The sequence below is a fragment of the Pseudorca crassidens genome, chromosome X (genome assembly GCF_039906515.1).
Source record: "Pseudorca crassidens isolate mPseCra1 chromosome X, mPseCra1.hap1, whole genome shotgun sequence".
NCBI classification, from domain to species: domain Eukaryota; kingdom Metazoa; phylum Chordata; class Mammalia; order Artiodactyla; family Delphinidae; genus Pseudorca; species Pseudorca crassidens.
Window position 1 is genome coordinate 17,320,013 of NC_090317.1, and position 18,668 is coordinate 17,338,680.

General features: G+C 35.8%; 1 protein-coding gene and 1 non-coding gene across 7 annotated transcripts in view; both read right to left on the reverse strand.

Annotated features, from left to right (window-relative positions):
* The window catches only part of PHF6 (PHD finger protein 6), a 52,791-nt gene that overhangs the window by 22,756 nt on the left and 11,367 nt on the right, over window positions 1-18,668 (reverse strand). For all 6 annotated transcript variants that reach the window (XM_067723744.1, XM_067723740.1, XM_067723743.1 and 3 more), the window contains 2 exons: window positions 11,549-11,682; window positions 11,239-11,282 (listed from right to left, as the gene is read on the reverse strand). In XM_067723744.1, coding sequence (XP_067579845.1) covers window positions 11,239-11,282; window positions 11,549-11,682 — 178 coding nt within the window. The remainder of the gene's footprint in view (window positions 1-11,238; window positions 11,283-11,548; window positions 11,683-18,668) is intronic.
* LOC137217705 (U6 spliceosomal RNA) lies at window positions 11,001-11,107 on the reverse strand. Its single transcript, XR_010940207.1, has one exon. It is a non-coding gene; the product is annotated as a U6 spliceosomal RNA (small nuclear RNA).

Below are 18,668 nucleotides of genomic sequence, written 5' to 3' on the forward strand. Positions count from 1 at the left end.
CCACCACCCTGCCGCTTTCCCCCCTTGGTGTCCATACGTTTGTTCTCTACATCTGTGTCTATTTCTGCCCTGCAAACTGGTTCATCTGTACCACTTTTCTAGGTTCCACATATATGCGTTAATATACGATATTAGCTTTTCTCTTTCTGACTTACTTTACTCTGTATGAGTCTATAGATGCATCCATGTCTCAACAAATGACCCAATTTCGTTCCTTTTTATGGCTGAGTAATATTCCATTGTATATATGTACCACATCTTCTTTATCCAATTGTCTGTCAATGGGCATTTAGGTTGCTTCCATGACCTGGCTATTGTAAATACAGCTGCAATGAACATTGTGGTACATGACTCTTTTTGAATTATGGTTTTCTCAGGGTATATGCCCAGTAGTGGGATTGCTTGGTCGTATAGTAGTTCTATTTTTAGTTTTTTAACGAACCTCCATACAGTTCTCCATAGTGGCTGTATCAATTTACATTCCCACCAACAGTGAAAGAGGGTTCCCTTTTCTCCACACCCTCTCCAGCATTTGTTGTTTGTAGATTTTCTGATGAAGCCCATTCTAACTGGAGTGAGGTGATACCTCATTGTACTTTTGATTGGCATTTCTCTAATAATTAGTGATGTTGAGCAGCTTTTCGTGCGCTTCTTGGCCATCTGTATATCTTCTTTGGAGAAATGTCTATTTAGGTCTTCTGCCCATTTTTCGATTGGGTTGTTTGTTTTTTTAATATTGAGCTGCACGAGCTGTTTATGTATTTTGGAGATTAATCCTTTGTCCATTGATTCATTTGCAAATATTTTCCCCCATTCTGAGGGTTGTCTGTTTGTCTTGTTTGTAGTTTCCTTTGCTTTGCAAAAGAATCTACGTTTCATTAGGTCCCATTTATTTATTTTTGTTTTTATTTCCATTATTCTAGGAGGTGGATCAAAAAAGACCTTGCTGTGACTTATGTCAAAGAGTGTTCTTCCTATGTTTTCCTCTAAGAGTTTTATAGTGTCCAGTCTTACATTTAGGTCTCTCCTCTATTTTGAGTTGATTTTTGTGTATGGTGTTAGGGAGTGTTCTAATTTCATTCTTTTACATGTAGCTGTCCTGTTTTCCCAGCACCACTTATTCAAGAGAATGTCTTTTCTCGATTGTATATCCTTGCCTCCTTTGTCATAGATTAGTTGACCATAGGTGCGTGGGTTTATCTCTGGGCTTTCTATCCTGTTCCATTGATCTATGTTTCTGTTTTTGTGCCAGTACCATATTGTCTTGATTACTGTAGCTTTGTAGTATAGTCTGAAGTCAGAGAGTCTGATTCCTCCAGCTCCGTTTTTTTCCCTCAAGACTGCTTTGGCTATTCGGGGTCTTTTGTGTCTCCATACAAATTTTAAGATTTTTTGTTCTAGTTGCGTAAAAAATGCCATTGGTAATTTGATAGGGATTGCACTGAATCTGTAGATTGCTTTGGGTAGTATAGTCATTTTCACAATATTGATTCTTCCAATCCAAGAACATGGTATATCTCTCCATCTCTTTGTATCATCTTTAATTTCTTTCATCAGTGTCTTATAGTTTTCTGCATACAGGTCTTTTGTCTCCCTAGGTAGGTTTATTCCTAGGTATTTTATTCTTTTTGTTGCAATGGGAAATGGGAGTGTTTCCTTAATTTCTTTCAGATTTTTCATCCTTAGTGTATAGGAATGCAAGAGATTTCTGTGCATTAATCTTATATCCTGCAACTTTACCAAATTCATTGATTAGCTCTAGTAGTTTTCTGGTGGCATCTTTAAGATACTCTATGTATAGTATCATGACATCTGCAAACGCTGACAGTTTTACTTCTTCTTTTCCAATTTGTATTCCTTTTATTTCTTTTTCTTCTCTGATTGCCGTGGCAAGGACTTCCAAAACCATGTTGAATAACAGTGGTGAGAGTGGACATCCTCGTCCTGTTCTGATCTTAGAGGAAATGGTTTCAGTTTTTCACCATTGAGAATGATGTTTGCTGTGGGTTTGTCGTATATGGCCTTTATTACGTTGAGGTAGGTTCCCTCTGTGCCCACTTTCTGGAGAGTTTTTATCATAAATGGGTGTTGAATTTTGTCGAAAGCTTTTTCTGCATCTATTGAGATGATCATATGGTTTTTATTCTTCAATTTGTTAATATGGTGTATCACGTTGATTGATTTGCATATACTGAAGAATCCTTGCATCCCTGGGATAAATCCCACTTGATCACGGTGTATGAACCTTTTAATGTGTTGTTGGATTGTTTGCTAGTATTTTGTTGAGGATTTTTGCATCTATATTCATCAGTGGTATTGGTCTGTAATTTTCTTCTTTTGTAGTATCTGTCTGGTTTTGGTATCAGGGTGATGGTGGCCTCATAGAATGAGTTTGGGAGTGTTCCTTCTTCTGCAATTTTTTGGAAGAGTTTGAGAAGGATGGGTGTTATCTCTTCTCTAAATGTTTGATAGAATTCACCTGTGAAGCCATCTGGTCCGGGACTTTTGTTGGAAGATTTTTAATCACAGTTTCAATTTCATTACTTTTGATTGGTCTGTTCGTATTTTCTATTTCTTCCTGGTTCAGTCTTGGAAGGTTAAACCTTTCTAAGAATTTGTCCATTTCTTCCAGTTTGTCCATTTGATTGGCACAGAGTTGCTTGTAGTAGTCTCTTAGGATGCTTTGTATTTCTGCAGTGTCTGTTGTAACTTCTCCTTTTTCATTTCTAATTTTATTGATTTGAGTCCTCTCCCTCTTCTTCTTGACGAGTCTGGCTAATGGTTTATCAATATTGTTTATCTTCTCAAAGAACCAGCTTTTACTTTTATTTATTTATTTTTTTATGGTACGTGGGCCTCTCATTGTTGTGGCCTCTCCCGTTGCAGAGCACAGGCTCTGGATGCACAGGCTCAGCGGCCATGGCTCACAGGCCTAGCTGCTCCGCAGCATGTGGGATCTTCCCAGACCGGGGCACGAACCCGTGTCCCCTGCATTGGCAGGCGGACTCTCAACCACTGCGCCACCAGGGAAGCCCTCAAAGAACCAGTTTTTATTTTTACTAATCTTTGCTATTGTTTTCTTTGTTTCTATTTCATTTATTTCTGCTCTGATCTTTATGGTTTCTTTTCTTCTACTAACTTTGGGTTTTGTTTGTTCTTCTTTCTCTAGTTCCTTTAGGTGTAAGGTTAGATTGTTTGAGATTTTTCTTGTTTCTTGAAGTAGGCTTGTATAGCTATAAACTTCCCTCTTAGAACTGCTTTTGCTGCATCCCATAGGTTTTGGATCGTCGTGTTTTCATTGTCATTTGTCTCCAGGTATTTTCTGATTTCCTCTTTGATTCCTTCAGTGATCTCTTGGTTATTAGTAACGTATTGTTTAGCCTCCATGTGTTTGTGTTTTTTACGTTTTTTCCCCCGTAATTCATTTCTAATCTCATAGCACTGTGGTCAGAAGAGATGCTTGGTATGATTTCAATTTTCTTAAATTTACTGAGGCTTGATTTGTGACCCAAGATGTGATCTATCCTGGAGAATGTTCCATGCGCACTTGAGAAAAAAGTGTAATCTGCTGTTTTTGGATGGAATGTCCAGTAGATATCAATTAAATCTATCTGGTCTATTGTGTCATTTAAAGCTTGTGTTTCCTTATTAATTTTCTGTTTGGATGATCTGTCCATTTGTGTAAGTGAGGTATTAGAGTCCCCCACTATTACTGTGCTACTGTCGTTTTCCTCTTTTATAGCTGTTAGCAGTTGCCTTATGTATTGAGGTGCTCCTATGTTGGGTGCATATATATTTATAATTGTTATATCTTCTTCTTGGATTGATCACTTGATAATTATGTAGTGTCCTTCCTTGTCTCTTGTAACATTCTTTAAAATCTATTTTATCTGATATGAGTATTGCTACTCTAGCTTTCTTTTGATTTCCACTTGCATGGAATATCTTTTTCCATCCCCTCACTTTCAGTCTGTATGTGTCCCTAGGTCTGAAGTGGGTCTCTTGTAGACAGCATATAGATGGGTCTTGTTTTTGTATCCATTCAGCGAGCCTGTGTCTTTTGGTCGGAGCATTTAATCCATTCATGTTTAAGGTAATTATCGATATGTATGTTCCTATGACCATTTTCTTAATTGTTTTGGGTCTGTTTTTGTAGGTCCTTTTCTTCTCTTGTGTTTCTCACTTAGAGAAGTTCCTTTAGCATTTGTTGTAGAGCTGGTTTGGTGGTACTGAATTCTCTTAGCTTTTGCTTGTCTGTAAAGCTTTTGATTTCTCCATCGAATCTGAATGAGGTCCTTGCCGGGTAGAGTAACCTTGGTTGTAGGTTCTTCCCTTTCATCACTTTAAGTATATCATGCCACTCCCTTCTGGCTTGTAGAGTTTCTGCTGAGAAATCAGCTGTTAACCTTATGGGAGTCCCCTTGTATGTTATCTGTCGTTTTTCCCTTTTTGCTTTCAATAATTTTTCTTTGCCTTTAATTTTTGCCAATTTGATTACTATGTGTCTCAGTGTGTTACTCCTTGGGTTTATCCTGTATGGGACTCTGCGCTTCCTGGACTTGGGTGGCTATTTCCTTTCCCATGTTAGGGAAGTTTTCTACTATAATCTCTTCAAATATTTTCTCGGGTCCCTTCTCTCTCTCTTCTCCTTCTGGGACCCCTATAATGCAAGTGTTGTTGCATTTAATGTTGTCCCAGAGGTCTCTTAGGCTGTCTTCATTTCTTTTCATTCTTTTTTCTTTATTCTGTTGCACAGCAGTGAATTCCACCATTCTGTCTTCCAGGTCACTTATCTGTTCTTCTGCCTCAGTTATTCTGCTCTTGATTCCTTCTAGTGTAGTTTTCATTTCAGTTATTGTATTGTTCATCTCTCTTTGTTTGTTCTTTAATTCTTCTAGGTGTTTGTTAAACTTTTCTTGCATCTTCTCGATCTTTGCCTCCATTCTTTTTCCGAGGTCCTGGATCATCTTCACTATCATTATTCTGAATTCTTTTTCTAGAAGGTTGCCTATCTCCACTTCATTTAGTTGTTTTTCTGGGGTATTATCTTTTCCTTCATCCGGTACATAGCCCTCTGACTTTTCATCTTGTCTATCTTTCTGTGAATTGGGATTTTTTTTCAAACATACTTTTGCGTATGTTTCAAACTTCCTATAATGAAAGTTTATAAAGTGTGCTAAAACAAAGATGAGTGTAAATAATGCCTAGCACAGCACTTTGCACATGGGTAGTCAACAAATCTGGTGAATCAAAGAAAGAAAATGGAGTCAATTCTAGCAAAGAGCACAGTATGAATACACTACTAAAATTTTCCGAGTTAAATCACACAGTTTAAATTCTATTATCTTCCAAGGAAGAGCACATGAAAAGATGAGTGGTAAGAGAGGTAGGTAGAGTTTTCAAGGAATAATGGTTACAACCATAATGATACAGAATGTAGTATTTACTGAGCAACTTACTATGTGCCAGGCACATTGCTAAGAGCTTCACATGCATCATTTCATTTAATTCTTACAATAATCCTACAGGTGGGTTTTTTTTAATCCCCATTTTACAGATGCAGTATTAAGGTTCTAAGAGATACTAAATAACTTGCCCAAGATCATGTGACTAGTAAGTGGCAGAGTTAAGATTCAAATATACATCTGAATTCAAAGCCCATATTCAACCAGTGTACAAAACTGCCTTTCCAGTACTTAATAAATCTATTCAATGCACCTAAATTAAAAAGGTTTTTAAACACTTTGATACCATATTAAAATCTCCCTAAACTTCCACTTAATAAAAGTAATGTAGATTGGAAACTGCAGCATAATCTAGAGAAAAAGAACAAGGGAAAGAAAATATTAAGGGAGTATTAAACCAGGCAAAGGCTTGAATCTACATAAATGACAACACACTTTCAACATACTTCCAATATAACTATTTCCTGAAACATAAACTGAGATATGATTTGACAAACACCTCTAATAAAGCTCCCAAATTGTCCATCAGGGGCTCCACCAAGTCCCTGATTTGTTTACACTGTCTCAGAACACCTGGTATTTTATGGTCACTGTAATTGTGGCACTTATCACTAATTTCAGACTTATAAAAATCTGTAAAAAAAAATTCCTATATACCCTTCACCCAAATGTTAATATCTTACCATATATACGTTATCATTCATTCTCTCTATCCATATACCTTTTTCTGAAAGGTTAAAGAGTAAGATGCAAACATGATGCCCCTTTATCTCTAAGTACTTCCATGTATCACCACTGTATTTTAATCAGTTAGTCACATATCTGCTGCTAAATTCTGTAACTCCCCCCAGAGTGAAACCCTGTTTTATTAATTCATCTTTCTCTACTGACACCCAGCACAAGAGAAGCTACAGGACAAGAAGTGTCACCCCAGAACAAGTGACACGTTAAATACCGTTCTTAGTTTCAAGCCAAAGAAAATGAATAAGTTACAAACATTTCTCGAGTACCCATCCCATGCAAAACATTCTATATTGGGTAATTTAAGAAGTATAATAAACCACAAGTTTGGCTCCTTACAATTAAGAATTTAAACTGAGCTGAGGTTATGTTTGTGATGATGATTTACATTCTACACATTCTTGCTGTGAATATCTAACACCCAGCATCTACTCTAGATACTGTTTTCTATCTCTTCACAGATTACTTTGCTCCATATAAATTATTTAATGCAAAGACCGTAATACCCTTAATGAAAATGATTTTAAAAGAACCACCATTCATTTGTAATCACAGTTCCTTATAAGTAGTCATATGTTTAGTGATGACAAATTACCATATTAAAGTACTTCTACAAAATACAGACTGGCATCTGTTACAAGCTAAAGCTATTTGCTATTGCGAACATTTGACATTTTTGAAATATTGCTTTAAAAAAAAGGTAAAAGGGCTTCCCTGGTGGCACAGTGGTTAAGAATCCGCCTGCCAATGCAGGGGACATGGGTTCGAGCCCTGGTCCGGGAAGATCCCACATGCTGCAGAGCAACTAAGCCCGTAAGCCACAACTACTGAGCCTGCGCGCCACAACTACTGAAGCCCGTGCGCCTAGAGCCCGTGCTCTGCAACAAGAGAAGCCACAGCCATGAGAAGCCGGCACACCACAATGAAGAGTAGCCCCCGCTCACCTCAACTAGAGAAAGCCCGTGCGCAGCAATGAAGACCCAACACAGCCAAAAATAAATAAATAAAATAAATTAAGTTATTAAAAAAAAGGTAAAGGATATACCTATTATCTAAACACAGGCCAACGGGGGCGGGGAACATAAGATGTAGGATTTAATTCTGGCTATTCCTGTCCATTTCTAACATATAGGAGGGCACTACACCATTTTAAGCACTCAATCACCACATGTGGCTAGTGGCTACCATATTGGACAGTGCAAATATAGAACATTTCCATCGTCACAGAAAATTCTGCTAGACAGCATTGTTGAGCCATTAATTCTCCATTCCCTTGTAAAAAGCCCTGCACCTTTGAGGTCCATGTCATTCAACTAAACCACTGCTTCCCAAATTAATATGCATACAAACCACCTGGGATCTTGTTTAAATTCCTATTAAGTAGGTCAGGGGTGGGGCTTCAGATCAGGCATTTCTAACAACTCCCAGATGACGTCCATTCTGCTGGTCCACAGACTATGCTACCTTCTTCCTCTCCTTCTTGCTAATAATTGTCAACTTCCAATCATTCCACTCACACATCACTTTCTTTAGCACACAGCTCACAGCCCTCTTCTCCATCCTGACCCCTGCCCATCATGCTGGGTGATTTCACTATCCACATGGACAATCCAAGCAACACCCAGCCATTCAGTTCCTTAGACTTCACTGATGTCCTCCATCAACCACCTAATCCCTATAATCATACCCAGATACCTCATAGTCACCTAAAAGGATTCTACCTCTGAAATCACTATATCATACTTTGGAACCACAGATGATTGCTTTCCCAAGTACTTTCATTCTCATTGTTCTTCAATCTTACCAGGACCTCCAGTCTATTAATTCCTTTCAGTTTCTTTACTCTCGCAAATATTCTAAACTCCCTTATCCCTTTACTCTTATGTTGAACCCACTTGGAAAAATTCCGATTCTGAATGAACCAACTAGATACTTTCTCTATTCTACACCCAGGATCCTGTACTGCTGTAGGAAATGTCACACAACCTGACTGATGGCATCACTTTATAAATTCACGGTTACCAACCTCAACTGGTCCAATTCAGTCCAGAAACTTTACATTTCTCTAGGCAAACTTCCTCCCCTGGTTTTCACAACTATTCTTTCAAAACAACTTCTCTCTCCTTCAACTTCCAACCCTCACCCCTCCCCCTACATTCTCCGTCACAGAGAAAACAGACCTGATAGGAACCACTTATCCTCTTCCTTCTCTCCTATTACAGTGGAAAGGACCTCCTTATCACAGGACAATTGTTCCACTTGTGCACTGAATCCTCCTTCTTGTACCTTCAATCTCTTCTCGTTCATTGGATCCTTTCTTGTAAGCATTAACAACTAATCCCCCCCCCCACCAAAAAAAAGGCCAACGAAGTGAAAGAAACCAATCTGAAAAGGCTACATACTGTATGATTCCAACTATATGACATTCTGGAAAAGGCAAAAGTATGGAGGTGGTAAAGAGATTCTCAAATTTAATATTTCAAAGCACAGTTCATGTTATATCAAGCTAACATGACAGACTGAATTACATAGTATTTATCGTTTTGAGTATTAGCAAAGTAGGTACTGAGCCACAAATGGCAAAAACGATCAAGAAATCGCCAAAGGTATCAATTCCTCTTTGCTGTATAGATTAGTGCCATACAATTCTCAAAGACAGTCCCTGAAATACAATCCTATAAACCCCCAACATAAATTACAATCATAAAGTAGCATATATGTTTCCCATTAGAATAATGAAATAATTGGAAGTTCTGTTTCTGACAAAGCACTCAATATCTAATAAATTCAAGCTAGATGAATGTGATAAAAGTCAAAATTCAATAAACAGAAACTCTGTCATACTTTTAAACTGTAATATTATCCTTTCAAGTTCTACAAGATGAGTATAAACATACTACATGTGTCAATAATACAGGGAACCCAAATGTGCTACCAAACTATACACTGAACCCAAAATTCAAATCAATCGTATCACAAATTTGAATTGTAGTATTCCTGCCAGCTATATTGAAAGAAAAGTCCTCTTGGGACTTCTCTAGCAGTCCAGTGGTTAAGATTTCACCTTCCAATGCAGGGGATGCAGGTTTGATCCCTGGTCGGGGGACTAAGATCCCACATTCCTCAGGGCCAAAAAACCAAAAGAGAAAACAGAAGCAATATGGTAAAAAATTCAATAAAGACTTTAAAAATGGTCCACATGAAAAAATCTTAAAAAAAACGGAAAGCCCTCCTGAAAAGCATGAATTTAGATCTTCCTCATTAAAAAGTTTCTCAAAGCAAAAAGGTGGTCAAAATTATTTTTATGTAGTCTGCACTGACTTATCTCTACCACTAGATGGTACTATCAGCCTCAGAAACTGAGGAAATAAAAGGGGAGATGACTATATTAATCATTGTTGCCACCCTCAAATATCCTGCCCCAGTATGCTGACACACTTGTATTCGTCAGATTATTAAGTCTCAATCCTTGCCTTTTCATATATGCTCACTACAATTGTGAAGAGAATCAAATAAATCCGCTGTTAAAACCTGAAGCAATGAAAGGTGGGAAAGCTTACTCTTAACCTTTCACGAAAGGTTTTTCAATTCAATTACAGAATTAAGTGAGGAAAAAACTGAAGGAAAACACTATAAAGTTTATCAGTTGTACTTTATCACCTCAAAAACATTCTGTTCTTATTATTTGTCCAATATGTTTACCTTAATGACAAGTTTTTGCTAAACACTGAATTTTTAACCAGCACTTCTAAAGTATTTAGACCAATCTGGTCCTGAAGGGGAAACAATACTATTTTGTATTATAAAACCAAGATCTAAGAGATCAAAAAAGGGCCACAAATTTTAATATGCTAACACTGATAACTAGGTAAGTCTTTATAAAAGCAACAACTTCCTAAAACAACAGGCTCAAACCATTCTTAATTCTAAACAACACGTTCTTAGAAGCTAACAAAAACTTTAAAGATCTCTAATCTAAATGGAAGGATAGAACAATCTCAAATTAAATCTAAGCCTTTTTATATTGCTAGTAAAAGTATCAAAACCATCTGTTTGAAAAGGTTTGAAACAAGTCAGAATTCAATTTGAGAACTTTCCCATACCTTTTAAAGACCAACTACAGCTTGGCTAACTATACATGAACATGACTATCCTGGTTTTGTATAAATTTAAGTGGAAATAAACTATAAAACAATTTTAAAACTTTGTATTTTAAAAGTGATTACCTCTTATGAACATGTCTGTATTAAGAAAAAGAAGTACTACAATGTGAATAAAAATTTAACAGAAAGCCTGTTTATCACAAAATGCACTAGTATCCCCAGTTCACGTTTTCTTTATCTGACAGTAGCAAGGTTTCTAATTATTACCTTTACAATCTACTAACATACTTACCTGAACACAGAAATCTGTAACCACTAGCATCATTTCCCCCTAAAGATAAATACATTCTCAACATACTCTTCATAAGAATTTTGGGGTAAAAGTTTTCTTAAAAATTCAGATCTTTTTCACTATGTACATTAGTTTATTTGAATGCTTCTCTCTCTTTTTTCCCCCTCATAATGGTTCATTCATAACTTGAATAATTTTTATAGGGCTTAAACTTAAAAGCGAACAGAACGTGTTCTCTATACTTAAATATCTTAGTTATAAATCTTAATAATAGGAATAAAAAGGGAATTAATTTACAGATATAATAAAACTGCTCTCAAAAGGCTTTGAATCTCTGTAGGAACTGGGTTAAGCATTCTATTTTTTTTAATTGAAGTATAGATGATTTACAATGTTGTGAAAAATATGGAACGCTTCACGAATTTGCGTGTCATCCTTGCACAGGGGCCATGCTAATCTTCTCTGTATCGTTCCAATATTAGTATATGTGCTACTGAAGAAAGCACCCGAATGCTTTTAATTCTTCAAAATGTATTCAATATTGAGATATGTCTTGTGGTAAAAGTCAATACAGTATAATTCACTCATATTTTACTCAAATTTCCTCTTGAAATTGAAAAGTGGCTGAATAACGTACCTTCAGAGTTATGTGCAGTTTTCTTGTGTTTTCGGCAATAAACCCTACAAAAAATGAAGAAATTAAAAGTAAACAAACCAAATTCATTTTTCAAATTAAGAATGAGCAGTACACTTCACCCCATTCACAAGCTGGATTCCAAAAACCTTATCATTAAACTTTCTATGCCATTTCTCTAAGCATTAAATTCCCTACCAAAAACACCCTTTACGATGATGATGAAATGCTTTGAAATGGGAACAAATTTTTACAAAGGCCTAAAGAAAGTATGACTGTTTTAAAAAAACTAAAAGAGAAGTTAAATAATTACATGTAAATTCCTTGTGAAGGTTTCTCTCGTATCTGAGCTTTATCATGCAATGCACAGTGGTAGTGGTATGTCCTGTGACATGTTTTCACATCACAACCAATTGTAGCTCCAGGACAATGGCACAAAGAACACATCTACAGGAAAACAATAAAATAATATTATTAGTGTGTGATTTTGCTATGGCTATGAAATCAGGTTAGAGGCATATCAAATCTCTGTCAAGGAAAACAAATTGGTTATTGAAAAGTTCTGTAACTAATAATGCTACTTTTCTTGTTTTCTCACCTAGAAATAATTCAAATCAAATTCTACTGGGAGTATTTTTTCCCATGTTAAACTATGACAAAATTAATGGAATATTATTAATATCTATTGGTTCATTGTGGTTAAGAGAAAATCTGAAATGTTGCAAATCAGGAATGTAAGCTGTAGACCTTTTCACAATCCAGATCTTCCTGGAAATGAGTAACTGGAGAAAATGGCTCATTCCAGAAAAAATTTTCTTTCACATTTCCACTTATCAATGAGAATTTTTAGAAAAAAACTCACATACTATTTGGGAACCTGGTAAAATCAATTTCAAGTGAGGGAAGGAGAGAAGATAAAAGAATTAGGTAGATTTTCAAATACCTCGAGCCCTAAAAATATTTTGTGATGTCAAATTGATTGTGAAAACATGCTCATCTATTTTAATTTAATCTGTTACTTACCTCTCACATTATGAAGTCAAGGAAGTAGATAAAACAGATTCTTTCAAGATATTTTAATATACCTTACCTTCTGACTTTATTGGATAATTCATACTGTTTAACTAGCTCATGTCTAAATTTAGAAACAAATTCTTTAAGAAAAGTACATAACAATGACTGTTAGTGGTTTTGATTAACATATCATAGTATACGGTACTGAGTGGACTTTTAATCAGGCTGTCTCCTAAGCTATAAATGCCATGCAAAAATAAATTCACAGTAAGGTACATCTTAAAATCTGTTCATTTGTTTCTTTGTTGTTAGATGCCTCATTTGGAACTGTTCTCCTTCCTCTTGATTAATTTTAACATAAAGAACATCCTAATTTTTGCATTACTTGGCTCCTAAGCAATTTTAGTGTACCAAGAGGCTAATGTAAATTCTAATAAATTGCCTTACATTTCTCTAAGCAAGTCAAACACTCAACCTCTCATTCAAGCTATCATTTAAAAAAGACTCCTATGTAAGTCAGAAACAAACATTCTCAATACAGGTACTTCCCAGAAAACATGATGGCCAGTGCCCATTATTAATGCGAAAGAAATACACCACTTCCTTAAATAAATATAGAAACTTCAAAGCAATACTGTAAAAAGAAACACTGTGCCAAATTATCAAGCAGGGAAAGCTGTTAAATGCTTTTGGGTGGCTTATAAATTCTTGAGGAGGTGGAGCATTTGTACTACAACTTATTTATGAGGTTCTACTATTTTAGTAAATTATACTTCTAATCAAAAAAATCATAGACTTACAGAAATTGTGGAAAACACGAAAGAGCACAACGAAAATTAAAAGATCACTCATACTCACCAAGTGTAGACACCATTACAGTGTTGCTATGCTTACGTGAAAGTATTTTTCTATGTAATTTTGTACATACTGTCACTTGGTTTTTAACTTAATAAATTGAACATTACCATTACTTCATTAAGAACTGTACTGCAAGTAGCTCATTTTGAAATTACATCGAAAATGTGTTTGCATGGGTACATTCTGAAAAAAATTATTGAGTTCAATGAGCAAGCAAAAATAAAAGGAGAGGTACTGTTAAAAATCCTGTAGAGGCTCGGCACTGGCAAACACAGTGAGATGGGCACTCTCAGATACTGCTGGAAATTGGTATACTCTCTGGACAGCAACTTGCCTTATTTATCTTAGAACTTATTAAAAGTTTATACTCTCTGATCCAGTAATTTTCCTTGAATTAATCTAGTCTACAAAATAAATCATACTTAAACGATTTATATGCAATCATTTTCACTGCAAAGTTGGAACAGCCCAAAATGTAAAACCACCTGTGGAAAACAACCACTGAAAAATGTTTAAATAAATTACGGTACAACCATATGTAGGAATGTTCTTTACTCTTTTCAAAAACATTTTAATGGCATGGGAAAAGGTTTATGTATAACATTAAGTGAAAAAATAAAGCAGGATGCAGAGTTAGGTATGCTAATTATGTTTACAACATATACTCTGAAAATAGGTGGAAGTAAACATAGCAAAATGCTGAGTGACTATCTGTGTGTGATTGGTTTTCTTCTTCATCATTTCATATATTTTCTGATTTTTCTACAAAGGGGAAATTACAAAAAATTATTTAAAAACCATTGGAAATACTCTAGCAAATGATTTCAATACCCATCTCTCAGTTTACTGAGAATAAGAAGGAAACCAAATGCCCAAAATATATCAAAATGTGTTTTGGCTGGTTATAAATTCAAATCTGCCCGAAGTATAACCAGTTAACTACAGCAACTCAGAACAAATAAAAATTTTTTAAGTGAGAAAAAGCTTAGTCTCATTTTTGTCAGTTTATCTCAAGGAAGAAAAGAAAGAGGAAGATATCCCAATAAAAATGTTTTCAGAGAGTGGAAGATTCTTCTCAAGCCTAGGAGTAGGAATTTTTCTTAATTAGAATTCACAGGATCTATTTTATGCAGCATTCATACACAAGCAGGTATTTCTGCTTGTATAAGAAATTCTGGCAAAGTACTAAGAAAATACCAAAAAAGTGTCCATAATAAAACTAAATATAAAATGTATATCTGCTTGCGTACCTATGAATACAGAATGGGAACACTACTGTGTTCAAGACATCACTACTATATTGCAACACCTGAAATAATTCTTTTTACTTGAACGCCTATGGGACTTAAGATAGAGTATTCATTTTGGCTATTACCATTTTACTTCCTTGTATGACTAATTTATCTTTATAAATGTATAGACTTTATCCATCAAGTGCTTCTAGAACGAGTTTTTTGGAAGACAAACACTGTGACTTACCATGTAGTACTCAATTATCGAGAATGAGAAGGAAACCAAATGCCCAAAATATATCAAAACGTGTTTTGGCTGGTTATAAATTCAAATCTGCCCAAAGTATAACCAGTTAACTACAGAAACTCAGGTTACTCTGTTATTGAAGATTTTAATATCATATGGCATATCTTTTTCTCATTCACGTTTCTAATACCTGCAGACTTGACATAATTATCCTAAAATACATCTAAAAATATTTTAAAAGTCTGATTTGGAAAGGTGAAATTGCGAACAATCCAATTGAAGGGACACAGAATGAGCAGAGAGAATCAAGAAGAGATAAAAAGAAAATTAAAGAAGTTGAGAAAATAGATAGGTGGCTAGTATACTTTTCTTTAAAAAAAAGTATTATGGAAAATAAAACAAAGAGGACTTCTATTGAAAAAAAAGTAGAATAATAGGAAAACGGGCCCCCCCGACACAGCAAGGCACCAGTTGGTTGGACCTGAGTGATGTTATCCTGTATTCCTCTTTACACAAAACATTTATTTGCCCTCCAATCTGTCACAGGCCCTACTGGGCCCTCAGCAGAACGAGTGTCATGCTTGCACTGTAGCCAGGTTGCTCTCCATGTGGGCAAATCAAAGTTAATCTGACAGGAACACATTTCTCAAGGACAGTGGCGGACTTCCTCTTCCCTGAAAAAAGGTCTGTCCCACATATCAAATATTCTGTTGAAGGCCAACTTCCTGTCTTCAATATAGGTATAAATGTCAATTCTCAGCTTATCCTGCCTATACCCTGATTTCAAGTTCTTTAAATAGAGGTGAAAATTTCTTTGTTGTTAATGATTTTTCTTTTACTTTTATTCCTCTATTCAGTTTGCTACCTAGTAGACCTAATAAATTTCAATAATCCATTACTTCTTCCAAAATGGGGAGATTAGAAAAAGAGACTCTTATAGATGTTTACATATCATACTATCTTTTTAAAAAATGTTAATAAAAATTATATATATTTAGGATGTATACGTTTTAATATACATATACATAGTGAAATGATTACTAGAGTTGAGCTAATTAACATATCCATCTCTTCATATAATTGCCATTTTTTTAGTGCATGTGGTACAAGCACCAGAAATCCACTCTCAACAAATTTCCACGATACCATAGGGTATTATTAACTACGGTCATCATGCTGTACAGGAGATCTCTAGACTTATTTATCCTACATAACTGCAACTTTGTACCTTTTGACAAACATCTCCCATTTCCCCCACCCCTCCTGCCCCTGGTAACCAGGGTTCTACTGTCTGTGAAGCTTTACTATGTTAAGATTAAGTTGTGCCACACAAGCAGAGTCTCAAGGAGCTGATCCACAGACGAAAGAGGAACTAAGTCACGCATGAGAGGAGACAAACGGAACTGAAAGGACTATGACTTAGCTAAAGTCCCGCTGAAGACAGAGGCTGGGACATACCTGCTCCTCAGTCAACTGAAATAGGCCAGGACTGAAATTCACTTTGCAAAAGGAAGAAGTCGTAAGTTAATAAAAGGAAAAATACTGCTTTCTTAGTTGCTATACGGGAAGCTCAGGGAAAACTCAACTAAGACCACAGACAAGAGACAAGGCAAAACAAATGAGATTGCCAACTTCTAGGACAGGCAGAAAGAGAAGGCTCTTGGGGAAAAGCTCTAAGTCTTAGCTTGCTCAGCTTAACTGCTGTATATCTACTATGCATGTCAGTAACTGACCACCAGTGTATAAATATAAATTCTCACAGCCAAGTACTTACTACTCTCAAGGTACCTGCTGCAAGAAAACTGCTACAAATGTACAGAGAATGAAAGAGGTTTCAAAAAAAAAAGTCTGTAGGAAAAAAAAACAAAAGCAAAACAAAGAAAAATCAGAGGGACTTCCCTGGTGGTCCAGTGGTTAAGACTTCGCCTTCCAATGCAGAGGGTGCGGATTCCATCCCCGGTTGGGGAGCTAAGATCCCACATGCCTCGGGGCCAAAAACATAAAACAGAAGCAATATTGTAGCAAATTCAATAGACTTTAAAAATGGTCCAGGTCAAAAAATCTTTTTAAAAAAAGCACTTGGGAGTTGGGAATAGTGTACCTAGGATATTTGCACAGGAGAAACGAGACAAAAATAAAGTGAGAGTAGTTCACCTTACACTGGTGTTTGTTATTCTGTGTTATTTTTAATAACAGAAAACACTACCTCCGGTTAAAACTAGAATGGAGGACAGTGCGGTTGGGGCAAGTTTTCAGAGCTGCCTAAAAAATGCTCCTAACTCCAGGTTCATTACTTTATATAGAGTAATACCTCACATATCCAACACAGTCAGAAAACAGAGTAACCTCTGAATTATCTGGTTAGCAGATGCTGTCCACTTGATTTGTTAAAAACCCCTAAAAAAAAATTACCATTGCCCGGAAAGGTGGAACATGAACTCATAACTGTTTCTGGTTTATCCTACAGCTACAATTAAAAAATATATATATACAGCATTTTGAAGAAGGTCTCAAAAAATACAAACTTAATAAAATATTCTTAATAAGGGTTATATAATAAAATAATTAGGTCTAAGTAGAAAGCTAGAAAGCAAAAATGAAATCTGAAAGCTGTCAAAGTCACTGAAAAGTGATTTGATAGATTAGGACCTTAAATTCCAAGTGCTTCTAAAAAACAGGGCTACTGAAAAGCACTTGTTTTTTACTAAAGTAATAGATAATTCTAAGCAGTTACTGAATAAATAATTTCAGAAGTCTCTTGGAAATCAGAGGGCAAGTAAGCCTGTCAAGCTCTTACTTAACCTAGTCTCCTGACCTAGCTCTCAATATCACATACTCCAACTCCATCCAACTTTATGAATCATCATTATGAGGAATATAAAATTATCTTATCGGAGCTTTTGAAGTTTGTTTTATTCATCTGAAAGATTCAGAGTTTTTCTGAGCTCAGATCTTTTTGTTTAAGCTCTTCTAAGATGTAGGTCTTTCAGGCTGAGGGTACTCTAAAGTGCCACGCTGCTTACTATACTTAATCTGTGAAGAACACCAACTACAATCCATGCTCAAATAAGTACCAAGACATCCCCCCAAAACCAGACATAGATTATTTTATACTACTGGTTTGGGTTCTCTTCCATTAGCACAAATAAGCGAGAAGTGATTATATAATGACATAAATTTACAGTATTCTCAATTACAAAGAAGTATCAATATTCAATGAAGGCAAAGGAAAAAAATTTGTGAATTTTTTAAAAATTAATTTATTCAGTAATAGTCAAAGACCTGATTTTCTTCATCATTAGATCTGAAGTTTCTCTTTGGCCTCACATTCATTCTCCTTAATCACCTCCAAAGTAAAACAAAGTTCATTTTATATAAACGACAGGTAAAGTATCTGCGCACATTTAAATTAATCTGCATGCCATAATGAGCTTTCGAAAAATTCACATTTATACAAATACATTCATGACGCATGTACACTTAGTTACACAGATGACAACGAAGCCAGTGAACAAATCTTCAGGAAAAAATTTACCTGTTTTTCCCCCAAAATACTGTAAGGCAAGGATCCTGCAAGCCCAATTCGGCCCATCACCTGTTTTCATAAATAAAGTTTTACTGGCACACAGACATGTTCACTTCTTTGTGTATAGTCTGTGACCGCAACTGAAACAATATGGCTAGCAAAGCCTTAAATATTTATTATCTGATCCTTTACACAAAGTGTCCCAACCCCTGTCCTAAGGCAATGGTCCGTAACGGAAAGTGTTCATCAAAAATCACTTGGGAATCTTTTTCAGAAAATACCTATCTGCAACCCACCCACACCCCTTTCTGGTTTAATAGTTGGTTAAGTACCAGTGCTCTAAGGATTTGGTAGCACCATTAATTACCTGGCATCTTCTGCTTCTTTGTATGTAGTAAGCAGTGGTTGCGTTCTATACACTTTGGGTGCTCCATTTTACCCTTACTGAATGCCAAATAAGCCACACACACTCTACTTTAAATAGCACTGGCATTTAATATTCATTTAATACTTGTCAAAAGTACTTCCTCCTCCTTGAAACTCTTCCCCCTTTGAG